At 38.3% G+C, this 17632-nt stretch overlaps 1 protein-coding gene across 1 annotated transcript in view; it reads right to left on the bottom strand.

Annotated features, from left to right (window-relative positions):
- Positions 1-2435: 2435 nt before the first annotated feature.
- TMEM207 (transmembrane protein 207) overlaps positions 2436-17632 on the bottom strand; it is a 20707-nt gene continuing 5510 nt past the window's right edge. Inside the window, exons 3-5 of the mRNA XM_010850701.1 lie at positions 11138-11182; positions 9970-10112; positions 2436-2702 (exon numbers count right to left, since the gene is read on the bottom strand). Of these exons, the coding sequence (XP_010849003.1) occupies positions 2554-2702; positions 9970-10112; positions 11138-11182 (337 nt within the window). The 3' untranslated portion in view covers positions 2436-2553. The remainder of the gene's footprint in view (positions 2703-9969; positions 10113-11137; positions 11183-17632) is intronic.

Genomic DNA, 17632 nt, shown 5'->3' with positions numbered 1-17632 from the left:
GAAAGAGGAGAGTGAAAAAGTTGGCTTAAAGGTCAACATTCAGAAAACGAAGATCATGGCATCTGGTCCCATCACTTCATGGCAAATAGATGGGGAAACAGTGGCAGAATTTATTTTGGGGGGCTCCAAAATCACTGCAGATGGTGACTGCACCCATGAAATTAAAAGACGCTTACTCCTTGGAGGGAAGTCTATGACCAACCTAGATAGCATATTCAAAAGCAGATACATTACTTTGCCAACAAAGATCTGTCTAGTCAAGGCTATGGTTTTTCCAGTAGTCATGTATGGATGTGAGAGTTGGACTATAAAGAAAGCTGAGCACCAAAGAATTGATGCTTTTGAACTGTAGTGTTGGAGAAGACTCTTGAGAGTCCCTTGGACTGCAAGGAGATCCAATTAGTCCATCCTAAAGATTAGTCCTTGGTGTTCATTGGAAGGACTGATATTGAAGCTGAAACTCCAATATTTTGGCTACTTGATGAGATGAGCTGACTCATTTGAAAAGACCTTGATGTTGGGAAAGATTGAAAGCAGGAGAAGAAGGGGATGGCAGAGGATTAGATGGTTGGATGGCATCACCGACTCAATGGACATGAGTTTGGGTAAACTTTGGGAGTTGGTAATGGGCAGGGAGGCCTGGCATGCTGTGGTTCATGGCATCTCAAAGAGTCAGACACGACTGAGCAACTGAACTGAACTGAACTGAGCTGAATAAAACTGGAGCCTCTGCTTCTCCACATCATGGGATTACATGTGCCCCATGGGTTTGATCCTTGGGTCGGGAAGATAACCTGGAGAAGGGAATGGATACCCACTTCAGTATTCTTGCCTAGAGATTCCCACAGACAAAGGAGCCTGACCTGCTACAGTCCACAGGATCTCAGAGTCAGACAAAACTGAAGCTACTTAGCACGCATGGATGCACAGTTAAGAAATGTCCTTCAGCTTCTATCAACACTTTCTCTTTCCTCAGACTGTGACATACAGCTCCTTGAACTTTAATCATACTCTTCACTCATCTTTCACCCTTCAACTCCAAATGGCCCTTCTTCTTGCTCTCTCCCCGTCCCTAATTCAAACATTATCTTTCTGACTCTGGATCTGGACAAGTATGACTCTCTGTTTGGGTCACTGCTCAGTTCAGTTCAGTCACTCAGTCATGTCTGACTCTTTGTGACCCCATGGACTGCAGCATACCAGGCCTCCCTGTCCATTACCAACTCCTGGAGTTTATCCAAACTCATGTCCATTTACTCGGTGAGGCCATCCAACTCGCTCATCCTCTGTCGTCCCCTTCTTCTCCCACCTTCAATCTTTCCCAGTATCAAGGTCTTTTCAAATGAGTCAGCTCTTCACATCAGATGGCCAAGGTACTGGAGTTTCAACTTCGACATCAGACCTTCCAATGAACACTCAGGACTGATCTCCTTTAGGATGGACTAGTTGGATCTCCTTGCAGTCCAAGGGACTCTCAAGAGTCTTCTCCAACACCACAGTTCAAACGCATCAATTCTTTGGTGCTCAGCTTTCTTTATAGTCCAACACTCATATCCATACATGACTACTGGAAAAACCATATCCTTGACTAGATGGACCTTTGTTGGCAAAGTAATGTATCTGCTTTTGAATATGCTATCTAGGTTGGTCATAGATTTCCCTCCAAGGAGTAAGCGTCTTTTAATTTCATGGGTGCAGTCACCATCTGCAGTGATTTTGGAGCCCCCCAAAATAAATTCTGCCACTGTTTCTACTGTTTCCCCATCTATTTGCCATGAAGTGATGGGACCAGATGCCATGATCTTCGTTTTCTGAATGTTGACCTTTAAGCCAACTTTTTCACTCTCCTTTCATTTTCAAGAGGCTCTTTAGTTCTTCTTCACTTTCTGCCATAAGGGTGGTGTCTATCTGCATATCTGAGTTTATTGACATTTCTCCTGGCAATCTTGATTCCAGCTTGTGCTTCCTCCAGCCCAGCGTTTCTCATGATGTACTCTGCATATAAGTTAAATAAGCAGGGTGACAATGTATAGCCTTTTCCTATTTGGAACCAGTCTGTTGTTCCCTGTCCAGTTCTAGCTGTTGCTTCCTGACCTGCACACAGATTTCTCAAGAGGCAGATCAGGTGGTCTGGTATTCACATCTCTTTCAGAATTTTCCACAGTTTATTGTGGGTCACTGTTAAGTGACAATAATTTTATTGACCCATATCAGGGAAGAGGTCAGGTTAAAACAGAGATTGAGGCAGAGAAATCTGTGACATATTCTAGAGTGGAACTCTAAAGTTAATGGAAGCCACTCCTTATGTTAATTACTGCCTATTGGATTGCATCAAGAAACTTGATTAGGAAGATAAAATTATAAAGCAACAGTGATATAACAAGAGTCTACTAGTTGACTACAGAAACATCTCCATGCCCAAAATTCTTTTCTCATATTCATTTATTTGTACTTTTAAGACTACATTAACTAATCTCCAGGAATTCTCACCAAGTGAAAGAATTGTTCCTAAATTGTATGTTTTGGAATTTTAAATATTTCTAATCATTTCACTTAGCGATCTAGATCTGAACTCGGCTTGATTTTAGTTTCTTCATATGGAGGCGGGGGGCCTAAAACTCCAAAACAGGGAGCATGAAACAGTTCAGGGTTTTGAGTGTGAAGGTGCATTCCAACAGTTGGAGTCACAGCTGCTTCTGTCCCTGGGAAGAGAAAGGTAGAGGCATAATCTTTCTAGTCAGCATAAAACAGAAGCACATGAGCTTCCTAATAAAATCTGGCATTTCTTGGATCACTGGAGCAACAGAAAATTATTTGTACCCTTGAGAAAAAATTTACAATCATCTCACTCTCTGCTGTGATATTTTAGTCATTATAGCAAGAAAATTTGCTCTCATGCACCGATTAGGCCATCATTGACTAAGCCATCAAGAAGCATTTACAATTTAACAGCTGAAACTAGAAGAAATATCCTTTTTGGTAGATCAGAAGACAAGATTCCTGTAAACACTAATGGCATTTTAGCTAATGCTCCCATCATGAGATATGCAATCTCACTAGAAACATTAAAGTATTACATCTGAACTTCATTCTTTCATGTGTATGTTCTGTAAACTGCAACTAATGCAATTAATTAATTTCAACATTTGTCGATGATGCATAGTAAAAATATTAAGTTGTGAGAAGTTTGTAACTAAAATATATACTTACAATAAGCAAAAAGCATTCTTAAATTTTAAATTTTGAAATTAAAGGTCTTGACTTAGATTATGCACACTACAAACCATCCAATATAAAAGACATGCATTTTCTTCCTTAAACTGATCACCTTGAGAGATTATGCACTTATTCCAATAGGTTTTTGGGAAATCTTTTATTAGTATTGACCTGAAAGACTGCTTTAGAGTCACACAGGAAATCAATAGGAATACTTTATATTCATTTATCTATATTGTTTTCCTTTTTTTCACAAGGTCTTTACCTTTCTGGGAATAATTTGACTGCTTCTTCCCATATTAATAACATAACATAAATTCATGACAGCCATAAATTCACCTTTAAAGAAAAAATTACACCCTTAAACTACCCTTTGACTGTTTTTGTGTATTAAAATGAATTGTAACACTATCATGTCCATTCATTTTCATATTGTCTTTGGCTGATTTTTCTACTATAATTGCAGAAATTAGTAGTCCCCATAGAGATCATATGCTTGCAAAGCCAAACATATTTCTTGTGTGACTTTAATACAAAATGTTTGATGACCCCTTCCTTAAAGGATTAAGATTCTATACCATCAAAGAGATTTCAAAGAACAAGCCACAATTATTAAAATGACTCCAAGTAGTTACATAAAAGGCAATAGCTGTATCCGTGGAATCCATATGTAAATTAATCAAAATTATTGCTTTGGAGTGCATTTTATTTATTTAGAATCATGAATTTCCATATATTTGTATTCCTTTATTTTGTATTTCACTGGTTCACAGGACAAAGTATAATAATTTAAATATTAATGTAATATGTAAAGAGTGGAGCCATATGTAGAATATAAATATCACCTCCTGGTTCAACACTTTCCTTAAGGAGTTAATTTATTTAATTGAATAACCTAATGCTAACTTATCACACATTTTTACACCTCAGCTTACTCTTCTGCAAGGCTTTTACTCTGTAAAAGCAAGGCTAAATGAATGTAACGTGCTTAAAACAAAGCCTCACATGCATTAAAGTTGACTCTCACTATTATCAGTAGTGATATTAGCATTTTGTTGTTGTTCTTGTTTAGTCACTAAGTCGTGTCCAACTCTTTGTGGACCCCAAGGACTGTAGCACACCAGGCCTCCCTGTCCATCACGAGCTCCAGGAATTTGCTCAAACTCATTGAGTCAGTGATGCCATCCAACTATCTAATCCTCTGTGGCCCCCTTCTCTTCCTGCCCTCAATCTTGTCCAGCATCAGAGTCTTTTCCAATGAGTTGGCTCTTCTCATCAAGTGATCAAAGTATCATCATTAGCATTATTATATATTAAGAACTGTACTATGCTAGGAGTATGCATGCATTTTCCTTTATTGACAGTAATATTTCCCAAACTTTCTTATTTTAATGTTTAAATAATGATTTAATCATTATTCTTATTAAGGTTAATGGCACAGAGATTACTGAATGAAAACTTTCTTATTAAAAACAAAACTTTCTTGTAGTTAGCGCCTTGAATATTTAGGAAGTTTAGAATGATGTAGGCTAGTCCAAATGTCTTAGTAAAAAGAGTTAACACTGGCAAAGTGGACTTGCCTCAGTATTTCCCTCCTTTGTGGATACAATTAGTAAGCACTGCCCATTTTCCAGATGAATTGCTTCCAGCAAATCCAATACAGAGTCAGAGGTAACTTGGCTATCTTTGTATCTGCAGTGGTTGACCAGGATTATTCAAAATAAATATTAGCTTGAATTTATATCCACCAGGGTCATTATTAGTGTCATGCTCCAGGCAGCAAGATATCGACACTTGCTCTTTATGTTAGAAAAGCTGTATTATTATTTCCTTACTACAGATTTGCCCATTGCTCTTAAACTTATGAAAACCATAGGGTATTCATATGATAAACAGAATTAAGCTCAGAGAGCTTTGGTAAAATTGAACACATGTCACTTCTCAATTTTTTTTTTCAAAGCAGGTTTACATACAATATCATGTGATTGGGAGGGAAACAGGCATTATTTTTACCTTTTGACAAATTAGGAACCTGAGAGAGCTCAGTTAAAAATGCTTACAAAAATTCTATGATTTTGACAGCTGTTGGTGAAGATAACAGTTTGTTGTTTGATTTTGTAAAACCAATACACTCACTGCTAATTTTTTATACCTGGAGTCCAGATTCCCCGAGTCATTAAGAGTCACTCTAATGGACTTTGTTCATTTGAAAATGCCTTTCTTATTCTTTCTGTTCTGTATCCTTTTTATATCATTCTGTTCTCTCACTTGGGGGTGACTAAGATTGCCTGAATTTGAATCACCATTCTACCATCCACTCTGTCCCTAATCTCTAAATGCCTTTGTTCCCTCATTTTCAGTGCTCAGAATGACAGTGAACTGTTAATGGAGCTGTAAGGAAGAATAAAGGAGATGAGAGATGTCAAGGAGTAGCCCAGAACGTGACACATGATAAGTGCTCAGTATGAGTCATTACTATCATCATGCCCATCCATGAAAGCTTGTGAAAGACTCTCATTCCTTTCCCACAATGAGTCCCAGAATATTTACATGTAGAACACAAGGCATAGGAAAATGACATTTCAAAAACATTCCTAAATAAGATAGGATTCTGGGGGAGGGGAGGAGAGAGGAGAATAGAGCGTGTAAGGATCAGCTTCTTGCCTGACTGCCCAGTCCCTTCTCCCCTTCCCAAATTGGAGCATTCACATTTAATCATTGCTGGAAGACTAATATTTCTATTTGCCTTGAAATAAGAAAAAGGTAAGATTATTTCTGAAATTGCAGAAGAAATGGAACCAGGGAGACTGGATAGTGGAAATGCAGCGTTAATCAGGAGATCAGCCCGAGGAGGAGCCAAGTCAGGATGAGTGTCAGGAGAGGTGACTCTGCTTCTCCTCTAGCTCTTTTTTCTTCCTTTCCCCCTCCACTTCCTTGACTCTATTCGGGTCCTCCTCCTCCTCTTTCTCTAGCAATACCTTCTCTTCCTCCTTACCCTCTACTGGAGTATCAGAGGAATTAATTCTTTTATTGGTGCACAAAGAGCTTCATCATAACATGTTACGACATGGAAACATTAGACCTTTTCAGAGGGGAAGGAAAACAAATCTGAGCCCTGAGTCAACATAGAATTGTGAAAAGGCATGATTATTGGTTTAGAAGATTCTCTTAAGGCCTTGGTGTTTGGCTGAGATTCCTAAGGACTTTTCCAGACAGAAGTCTCATCACTGTGATGGGCTGAATTGGTAAGGCCTTCCTTAAACATATTTTACAAGGATTCCTGAGCCAAGTATTTTCCTTCCTCCTTTTAATATTTCTAATCAAGATAATTGACAACCAGAGTCATGTAATATTGTCAGAAATTGCCAGCGAGAAATTTCCTATTTTATATATTTCAACATCAGTAAAGTTCACTCCACTCCAGCCTCTGAGAGTCTGTCAAAATTCTCTTCTTTGCTCTTCTCATTTGAGGGCAGATTTCATGGGATCTTGAACATCAAACCTCTGACCCTCAGGTCAGAAGAGCATAGCTATTTCAACTAATACATTCAGAAGAATATGGTAATAACATGAAATAAATTTTGAAGAAATAAAATGAAAGTCTTAGAGGAACCCAGAGCATATATATAAAATCTCGTCTCATCATTGAAATGCTTTAAATGACTTATTTCCTACATTCTATATTCAGGAGGGAAGTCCTATCTGCCCCCTTTTGATCAAGGGATAGCAGGGAGTCCAGGAACCTTATTTCATATTCTAATATGTCACCAGTAGTTTGCAAACGAGTTCTCATTTTCCTCTCCTGCTTCTGAACAGTTGCTACAGGGAAGACTCAGAAGTACAAACTCATAACCTGCAGTGTAGATGGGAAAACCCAGCAGTAGTGGACTTAGCTCCAACCTGGGAGCACAAAGTTTTGTGGGACTATGGAAGCAGGCTGTGGTTTGGCCCCTACTTCCCTCTCAGCAATAAAAAAAAATCCTTTAGTATTTCCCTCACTTCTCTTTTGGAGAGTACCCCCTTTTAAGGAAATATTAGATAGGGAGGATATTTGTCTGGAGAAGTGAGAGTATAATGAGAATTCAGTGGAGAAAGGAAATTTGGTGTGGGTCTGGGTGTCAGATTGCCTTACAACATTAGCTCGCTGGAGTTTAATTCCAGAAATTACTAGTTAAGAAGAGGTGACTTGGGGCTTCCGTGGTGGCTCAGAGGTAAAGAAGCCGCCTGCAATGCAGAAGATGCGGGTTTGATCCCTAGGTTGGAAGGTCCCCTGGAGAAGGAAATGGCAACCTGCTCCAGTGTTCTTGTCTGGAAAATCCCATGGACAGAGGAGACTGGCGGGCTACAGTCCATGGAGATGCAAGAGTCAGACATGACTTAGAGATTAAACCAACCGATCAATGACTAGAGATCGCAGAGAATACAACTTCTTGAACTATTTGTTTGTGTTTTGTTTTGGAGAGGCAAAATAAAAATGGCAAGAAGCATAAGTCTGGGAGCCACATCCACATCAAAGACGATGTGAATGGAGATTCTCTACCTATATAGCCACCTTGAACATCCATAGGACAGGATGGGAGACAGCAGTGGATGGGAAAATCACCATAGGTGAGGATAGAAATAAACCAAAAGAGGCAACTGAACGTGTTCTCTATAATGGAAGTCAACAGAAGTGAACTTTGTAATGCCATTGAAGGTGAAAAAGAGTTTAAATGTTCTTGCAAAAAACAAGAGTCAAAGCTACACCCCAGGGATTAAGAAGGAAAAGATAGAATGAGGAAGAGAATGAAGAAGGAAATGAGAGTTCTGGACAGCGAAACCCACCACTGAGGAATCACCCATTGGAAATATCTGGTGGTTCAAGATATAAGGCTGTGGTTAGTGTCCAGGAATGAGGTGACTAGCCGTGTGTGTGTGTGTGTGTGTGTGTGTGTGAGTGTACTGATTCTCAGTCGTGTCTGATCCTTTGCCATGTGTGCCCTATGTAACTTTTCATTGCTCATTATCCTCAACCCTGGAAAATCTGGAGTATATTAGTTGACCTGCAACAGAGATTTATGGGGTATATTTATGCAGCAGAGTGAGAAAAGTAGATAACATCCTCTAAAGGAAGTAATAGCCACTTTTCTGAGTTGGTATTTTAAGAATTAGAGATAGTATCTGTGAAACCCCTGACCTAGTGCCTAGTACTTTGTCGGTGTAAATTAAATTGTGAAGCGTTATTGCAGTCTTGACTCCTTTTTCTCACATTCATACCTGTCAGGGAAGTTCAGAAAATTCAAAAGCATGTATGTAAACCATCATCCAGGAAGCATAAAAATATTAGATAAATTGGGATTTAACTGTGGCACATAAACTGCCTGAAAAGTTGTAACAGTATAACTGGGTAGCTTATTTACCAAAAATTAAAACAGATTTTGTTTTGTTTTGTTTTAATGCTTCAGAGTGAGAGAATGGCTAAGAAGACCAGTGCAGGTTCTCCTCTGTAGTAGCTCAAGTTAAGGTGGAAGAAACATAGTTGTGTTTATTTATTGAATACCTCTTGTTAGATAAAGAAAAATAGACCAATGTGACCACGTTGATCCCTTTGACTAACATATTTTGCTTGAAGGTCAGTGACCCTATTTCTCTATACACTCAGTGGAAAGTGCTGCTGATTTTAGAAGAAAAAGCTATTTTCATTGGAGACCTTAATTATCCTTTCCCAAATAATCATTTTTCAAGTTAACAATGTGTTTCCCTATTAAATAATAACTTTAAAAAGAAGTCAACAGTGAATCCAATCACTAAATCTTAATACTGAGTTTTGAGATTAAAACACTTTAGTTTATTTTTACCCCACTTTCTATTTAGCTGTGAGTTTTTCCAGGACATCTCCCACTCTCTCTGTTGAAAATCTTATGCTGACCCAAGTGTTGAAGGGCAGCTGTTAGTTTCTACCAAGCACTCTTGAGGCAACTGTAATATACAATGCAGTACCTTAGAAGGAAAATCTCATAACAGACAATCTCTGAATGAGGACAATGCTTAATGCGAAGATATAAACTGTCAATTGTCACCTCTGAGAAATCACAAAACTGTCATTTTTCATTAAAACTGTCATTTAAAGCTGAGGCTGGAAATTACAAATAACTCAAGACCACAGTTTTCTCCATTTCTTACCTCTTAATGCACACTAAAAAATAATAGAAAGGACAGGGTTTGGGAGTGGATGTGGGGAGCAGGAAGGATCAGGAGACTGCCAATTGTGTCTGGAGAGAAAGGACATGAGTACTGACACTCACTCACACAATCCAAAGTATTTCAGGCTCTGCACTGGAAGCAGACAATCTGAAAAGCATTATTCGATATTATTGCTGGTAAGTGAGGCATGGCAAGCTTCGTAAATGAACACAAGGTCACAGATGGACATCAAAAGCCCAGAGATACTCTTCTATCCCTTAAACTCTGCTTTCACCTGGAATGGCTAGTCCTGTGTACCTTTTCTCTTCTGCTTGTTGACTTAATGTTTAGGTTTAGGTTCTGTTCCCATACTCAACTCTGAGTCACTTCCCCAGGAAACAATTTTTCTTTTTTTTTGGAGTCTTCTGAAGTTTTCTCATTTAGACTCTCTCCCCAGTGCATGCCTTTGAGTCCTCAGTAAACTATATTTGTTCTATGTTTACAAATTTGTTTTTCATAGATAAACTTTTCAACTCACACAAAACTATAAGATTTCCAAAGAGGACATCTAGAAGTGTGTAAACATCTTACCGCAAACGGAGTCCAAATCTCCAACAGCAAAAACAGCCATGGTGCGTCTTCGGGGACCATTTTTGAGTCTCCTCAGGCAGCACTGGAGGCAGAAGATCACTGTTCCACAGAGAAGAGCCACCAGGAAAATCAGCAGCAAGAACCTGACACCAGAGAAAGCAGGGGAAGAGTGAGATGGAACATGCCTCAAAGTTAAGAGCTCCTGCTACTTCCTGGAAAGGTGCAAAAACTCAGCAAGCCCAGCTGTAAGGAATCTGTGAGACTAAATTCCTTAAACAAACCCCCATCATCTCTCATACATTTTCACTTACTCTAGAATCTTCTCTGAGCTCAGAGTGAGGCAGTCTTGCCAGGCAGTCTTAATTGTTTCCTCATTAGAAGTTGGAGATTTGTTCAAAGAAGCAGCATTTTAATTCCTTACATTCATCCATTCATTCAACTAGTGTGTGTGTAAGTATGTGTGTGTGTGTGTGTGTGTGTGTGCACTTGCTCAGTCAGGTCTGACTCTTTGTGACCCCATGGTCTATAACCCAACAGGCTCCTCTGTTCATTGAATTTCCCAGGTAAGAATACGAGAGTGGGTTGTCATTTCCTACTCCGGGAGATCTTCTCAACCCAGGGATGAAACCCACGTCTCTTGTGTCTCCTGCATTGGCAGGCAGATTCTTTACCACTGCACCATCTTCTAGAATGCAAGTGACCAAATAGATTTTAGATGTTGGAGGTGGGGATTCAAAGGTTGACAAGATAGGGTTTCTGTCTTTGAGGAACTAACCACTAACTGCAATGTTTAGCTTGAAAAATATAGAAGCCAAGATTTAGAAATGTATAACAACTTTTTTTTTGGTCTTATCCTGAAAGTTTAAGGCAAGAACTAAAATCGGTGGATGAGTCGATTTGAAAGATTTCAGGAGAAAGATTTCACCTTTAAAAATATCCAACTTGGGAGTAAACTATCATTCTTAAAAATAGTCAGTTCCCTGTCAAAGGAAGTGTTTAAGTAAACACTGAAAAATGACCTGAAGCTGATGTTTCTATGTATGTTAATCCACATGATCCCTAAAGTTTTCTTAAGCTGTGTGATTTCATATGCTATCTCAATTACTTAGGAAAAGGAGTATGTATATACCACCAAAGATTTTATAGCACAAATTGAAGATGTCCTTACCAGATATACCAGCCATTTGTGTAATGATCTTTATAGTTTATGCACCTGGTGATAAAGGAAGAGCAGTCAGTGCTGGATCTCTAGATTGACAAAGCTTATTCTGGACTACAGTATTTTTTCTGACCACACCTGTTTCTCCCACAATTACCTGCTCACGGTACCCCACAGCATAATTAAACAAATATTTACTGTATGTCCACTTCATTTAAGGCACTGAGAATACAGCTAATTGTGAATCTGTCAGACACATAGACGGATAATTGCACTGTAATAAGGTTGATTCTAGAATTTTGAATACTGTTGTGCATTGAGGTGGTAGTAACTACTTTCCAGAACTAACATATCATCAGTTCAGTTCAGTTCAGTCGCTCAGTCATGTCTGACTCTTTGCAACCCCATGAATTGCAGCACGCCAGGCCTCCCTGTCCATCACCAACTCCGTGAGTTTACCGAAACTCATGTCCATCGAGTCGCTGATGCCATCCAGCCATCTCATCCTCTGTTGTCCCCTTCTCCTCCTGCCCTCAATCTTTCCCAGCATCAGGGTCTTTTCCAATGAGTCAGCATGTCATAGGTATTAAGTATTAGGTAGATAACTGTTCCAGTATTCTGTTTATTCAGAGACTTAGAATTCTTCAGAATGCAAATTCTCCAGGGAAGGTTCACGATCTCTATTAACCTTTAATATCTTGGTAAGGAATAGAAGGCCTACAACTTGGTTGAAAGTGAAAGTCACTCATTCATATACCACTCTTTGCAACCCCATGGACTATGCAGTCCATGGAATTCTCCAGGCTGGAATACTGGAGATCCCCTTTTCCTTCTTCAGGGGATCTTCCCAACCCAGGGACTGAACCCAGGTGTCCCACATTGCTGTCGAATTCTTTACCAGCTGAGCCACAAGGAAAGCCCAAGAATACTGGAGTGGGTAGCCTATCTCTTCTCCAGTAGATCTTCTGGACCTAGGAAGAGAACTGGTGACTCCTGCATTGCAAGCGGATTCTTTACCAACTGAGCTATGAGGGAAGCCCCATAACTTGGTAGGATAAAGAAATTATAATAAAAGGAAAATGAGTGTCTGTGGTCACACATACCATTTACCAAGGAGTTAGAAGTTGATTTTCAGGATGGTCAAACTATTTGTGTATCTAGGCACAACTCAATCATTCTTGAATTAACATTTAAAAGGTGATACAAAGCCAAAGTCCATAGTGCAATTTTCAGGAGGTTTAACTCCCCAGGGATAGACATTTAAGTGCTATTCATTTTAGAGCCCCTTTCTATGTCAGACACATGTACTGAATGTACGTTTACTGATGGACCTTTTTCACGCGCTTGTGTAGATGATGCTGTTAAAGTATTCTGAGATTAAACAGTGGAAAACTGTTCATCACAGCCTGGTAACTTCTGAGATGAGCTATACTTAATCATCTTTGTTAAAATAACACTCAATACTTCTCAACTTGAAAGCATTCATAAATGTCAGCTGATTTATTGCTCTCAGCATCTCTAAGGAGGCAGTGTGTCATGTTTACCATTATAGTATTCAGAAATGACTTTTAACACATGTGAAGTGTCAATTTAAAATTTTTATTGCAAATGTTTAAGACAAAAGTCAAACTTAAACAACAAGAATTTTTTTGGGGGGGCACCTAGAGGGTTTAGTCAAGTACGTAAGTTCAAATGACAGAGGAAAAAAATGGGAACTGAAGTGTGAGTTTAAAAAGCATCCTAAGATAAGAGATCAATCAAGGATTTTACAAATAATTAATGGCACATCCTTGTAAAGAAATATTATCCATTCATTAAAGAGAATATAGGTTATATTTACAATGAAAGCTTTGTGAAATAAAATAATGCAAAGGTCTCTGTTCTACTTTGTATATTTTCTTTTGCACAAATACACTGATTTCACTAAATAGGTATTATACAGTTAGTATGTATAGATATGGGGCTTCCCTGATGGCTTATATGATAAAGAATCCACCTGCAATTCAGGAGACTCCAGGTTGAATTCCTGGGTAGGAAAGATACCCTGGAAAAGGGAATGGCTACCCACTCCAGATTTCTTGTGTGGATAATTCCATGAACAGAGGAGCCTGGCAAGCTACAGTCCATGGGGTCATGTATACACCAAGTTACTAACAATGCCTGCTTCTTTTGAAGATGGTATTGTGAGGCACTTAATTTTTTTTTAACATTCTATATTCTTTGAATTTTTGTAATGTACATGCATCATTTTTGTAGCCATAAATTTTATAAATAATATATTAAATATATATATAATTGAATGTAGTATCCCACTTTCAAAATGGATGTAGGAAAATTTTCTTGGTATCCTGATCCAATAATAGAGCACAAGATTCTTGGTTTTCAATCTTGAAATGTAAGCTTATAACCAGAGAGAATGGATTATTTCATCTTCCTCTATGTATAAATCTCTGCTTCTCTTCTTACATTTAAAAATAGGTCATATGCTTATTGAAATGCCAATTCTAAATATTAACTACCTCATTTAATGTCTTAGTTCTAATATTTGAGCCAATTAATATTTTTTCAAGTGCTATCAATTATCCAAACTTATTTACTTTACTTCCTCTTTCTGACCCTGTGCATACATTGTTGAAGTTACTAATAGCAATAAAATGGTCAGAAAGCAGTTAGCTGGAGAAATGCAAAGTGATCATATAATTTCACAATTGCAAGCTCCTTTAGGATCATTTATTTCAACCTTAGGATTTTTTCACTGTGGGAAAAAAAGTGGGAAGGTCACCAGCTGACCAAAGAACTTAAATTAGAATATAGGTCTTTTCACTCCCTCCCTACCATCATTTCCATGTCTTTCTCAAGTTTAATTTTTAAATAGAAATTTGTGAGTTCTTAAAAAATAAAATAGCATCTGAACAGTAGCAATATTTTAAATACTCAAATTTAGGTGCAAAATTTTCAGTGTAGGAAAAGTTACATTTTCTTAAACAAAGTAGTTACTCAGAGATTTATTTCAGTTCAGTTCAGTCGCTCAGTCGTGTCTGACTCTTTGCGACCCCATGAACCGCAGCATTCCTGGAATCCCTGTCCATCACCAACTCCCAGAGTCCACCCAAACCCATGTCCATTAAGTCAGTGATGCCATCCAACCATCTTATCCTCTGTCATCCCCTTCTCCTCCTGCCCTCAATCTTTCCCACCGTCAGGGTCTTTTCAAATGAGTCAACTCTTCGCATGCGGTGGCCAAAGTATTGGAGTTTCAGCTTTGGCATCAGTCCTTCAAATGAACACCCAGGACTGATCTCCTTTAGGATAGACTGATTGTATCTCCTTGCAAGGAGATTTATTTATGCTTAGTCAAATTCAGATGAGAATGTCAAAAAGAAAAAAAAATGCAAGAGAAGTTAGAGCAGATTATAATGTTTAAGGAAGACACTTTCAATAACCAGAACCTTCTAGAAGTAGGTGTCACCATATACAAGAGTAAACTCAAATAGATAAAACACCCAAATGTGAGACTGGGCACTATAAAACTCCTAGGGAGAAACATCGGCAGAATCTTCTCTGACATAAATCACAGCAATATCTTTTTTGATCCACCTCCAGAATAATAGAAATAAAAACAAAAATAAACAAATGAGAACTACTTAAACTCAAAAGGCTTGCACAGCAAAGGAAACAATAAACAAAACAAAAAAAGACAGCCCACATATTGGGAGAAAATATTTTAGAATGATGTGACAGAAAATGGATTAATATCCGAAATGTACAAACAGTTCATGATGCTTAACAACATCAAAACATCCCAATAAACAAATGGGAAGAAGACCTAAACAGACATTTCTCCAAAGAAGACATACAGATGGCCAAGAGGCACATGGAAAGATGTTCAACATTCATGTTATTAGAGAAATGCAAATCAAAACTACAATATCATCTCATACCAGCCAGGATGGTCATCATCAAAAAGTCCACAAACAATAAATGCTAGAGAGGGCGTAGAGAGAAGTCAACCCTTCTACACTGTTTGTGGAAATGTAAATTGGTACAGCCATTATGGAGAACAGTAGGGAAGTTCCTTAAAAAGCTAAAAATAGAGCTACTGTATGACACTGCAATCCCACTCCTTGGCATATATCCAGAGAAAAACATGATCCAAAAGGATATATGTACCCCAATGCTCATTGAAGAACTGTTTACAATAGCCAAGACATGGAATCAACCTAAGTATCCATCAAGAGACAAATGGTTTTAGAAGACGCAATTTATATATATAATGGAATATTATTCAGCCATAAAAAAGAATGAAACAATGCCATTTGCACAACATGGATGGACTTAGAGACTGTCATACTGAGTGAAGTAAGTCAGACAGAGAAGGAGAAATATTGAATGACATCCTTTAAACACAGAATCTGAAAAGAAATGGTATTAATGAACTTACTTACAAGAGAGACATAAAGATTTACAGAATGAACTTATGGTTGCCAGAGGGAAAGATGAGAGAAACGGATAGTTTTAGATTTTGGGACAGACATGTAAACTCTGTTGTATTTAAAATGCATTACCAACAAGGACCTACTGTATAGCACATGGAACTCTGCTCAATGCTATGTGTCAGCCTGGATGGAAAGGAAGCTTGGGGGAGAATGGATACATGTATATGTACAGCTGAGTCCCTTTGCTGTTCACCTGAAACTATCACAATACTGTTAGTCAGCTATACCCCCAATACAAAATAAAAAGTTTAAAAAAGAAGTAGGGGTCAGAGGAGATACTTTCTGTCCCTTTCAGAACCTCTAGTGTCCTACTGTGATGTGTGGAGAGGATTCCTGAGCTGTAAGGACAAAAATTATCTCCTTTGGCACCTACTTCTCTTTTTTTTTTTTTTACTTCTCTTTTAAAATACTTCTTATTTGGGGATATAGCCAATCTTAATTTTCTTATCAGTGCTGAGAATCTGTGGACCTAAGATTAATTACAAATTCATTAATTTGATAAATAGACAAAAAGCTCAGAGTTGTTCCACTGGCTCCTCTGGTAGAATTATCCATAATTTCCTATGCTAGGCATTTTTCTAAACCAACAGTTATATAATTTCATGTGAATTAACTCACTTTCAAACTTAAAATTATACAAAGTAGTATCACACTATTGTAATTTTCACTTTACAATTGAGACAATTCAATCATAAAGAGGTTAAATAACTTGTCCATGATAACCCAGTTAGAAGGGCCAGAGGCAGGCTTTAAAGCCAAATTGTCCTGCTCTGGAGCTCATGTCTCTCTTACTACCATGCAGCACTGCAACTGGGAATAGTAAAAGTCAGTTCTAGCCTCATATTGCTGTGTGGTGTACTGCCTGAGTGCATTCAATATCCCATGTTACAAAATGTTTCAAGAAACATTTTCTATTTCTATTAAAAATAGAAAAAAAAAGTGAGACCTCAGATAGTATCAGACAAAAAGAATAAGCCACGAGTGAGATCAGTTTGTAAACTGAATGTAGTAAATCCCATATATAAAATTAGAACTCAGCTTCAGATCTGGATTAAACTTTCTAGCAGTTAATAGGATAAAATAGAGAATTGGTAATGTAGCATTCTCTAAAATTAATAAAAACAGGCAACATTATTCACTACACGCACAACTATTTCTGATATAGTCATTCCCTTCTCCAGGGGATTCTCCCAATCCAGGGATCAAACCTGGGTCTCGTGCATTTCAGGCAGATTCTTTACCATCTGAGCCACCAGGGAAGCCCCAGAGAAATGAGAGACAAATTCAAACTATGGGGCTTCATAAATAGGCTGTGTTTAACAACAAGAGCTTTGACGTACTCCCTTTCCTATTTGGAACCAGTCTGTTGTTCCATGTCCAGTTCTAACTGTTGCTTCCTGACCTGCAGATAGGTTTCTCAATAGGCAGGTCAGATGGTCTGGTATTCCCATCTCCTTCAGAATTTTCCACAGTTTATTGTGATCCACACAGTCAAAGACTTTGGCATAGTCAATAAAGCAGAAATAGATGTTTTTCTGGAACTCTCTTGATTTTTTGATGATTCAGTGGCTGTTGGCAATTTGGTCTCTAGTTCTTCTGCCTTTTCTAAAACTAGCTTGAACATCCGGAAGTTCACGGTTCACATATTGCTGAAGCCTGGCTTGGAGAATTTTGAGCATTACTTTACTAGTGTGTGAGATGAGTACAATTGTGTGGTAGTTTGAGCATTCTTTGGCATTGCCTTTCTTTGGGATTGGAATGAAAACGGATCTTTTCCAGTCCTGTGGCCACTGCTGAATTTTCCAAATTTGGTGGCATATTGAATGCAGCACTTTCACAGCATCATCTTTCAGGATTTGAAAGAGCTCAACTGGAATTCCATCACCTCCACTAGCTTTGTTCATAGTGATGCTTTCTAAGGCCCACTTGACTTCGCCTTCCAGGATGTCTGGCTCTAGGTGAGTGATCACACCATCATGATTATCTTGGTCATGAAGATCATTTTTGT

This window comes from Bison bison, unplaced genomic scaffold (assembly GCF_000754665.1).
Source record: "Bison bison bison isolate TAMUID 2011002044 unplaced genomic scaffold, Bison_UMD1.0 scf7180017864294, whole genome shotgun sequence".
NCBI classification, from domain to species: Eukaryota; Metazoa; Chordata; class Mammalia; order Artiodactyla; family Bovidae; genus Bison; species Bison bison.
This window is presented reverse-complemented; position numbering and strand designations above follow the sequence as displayed.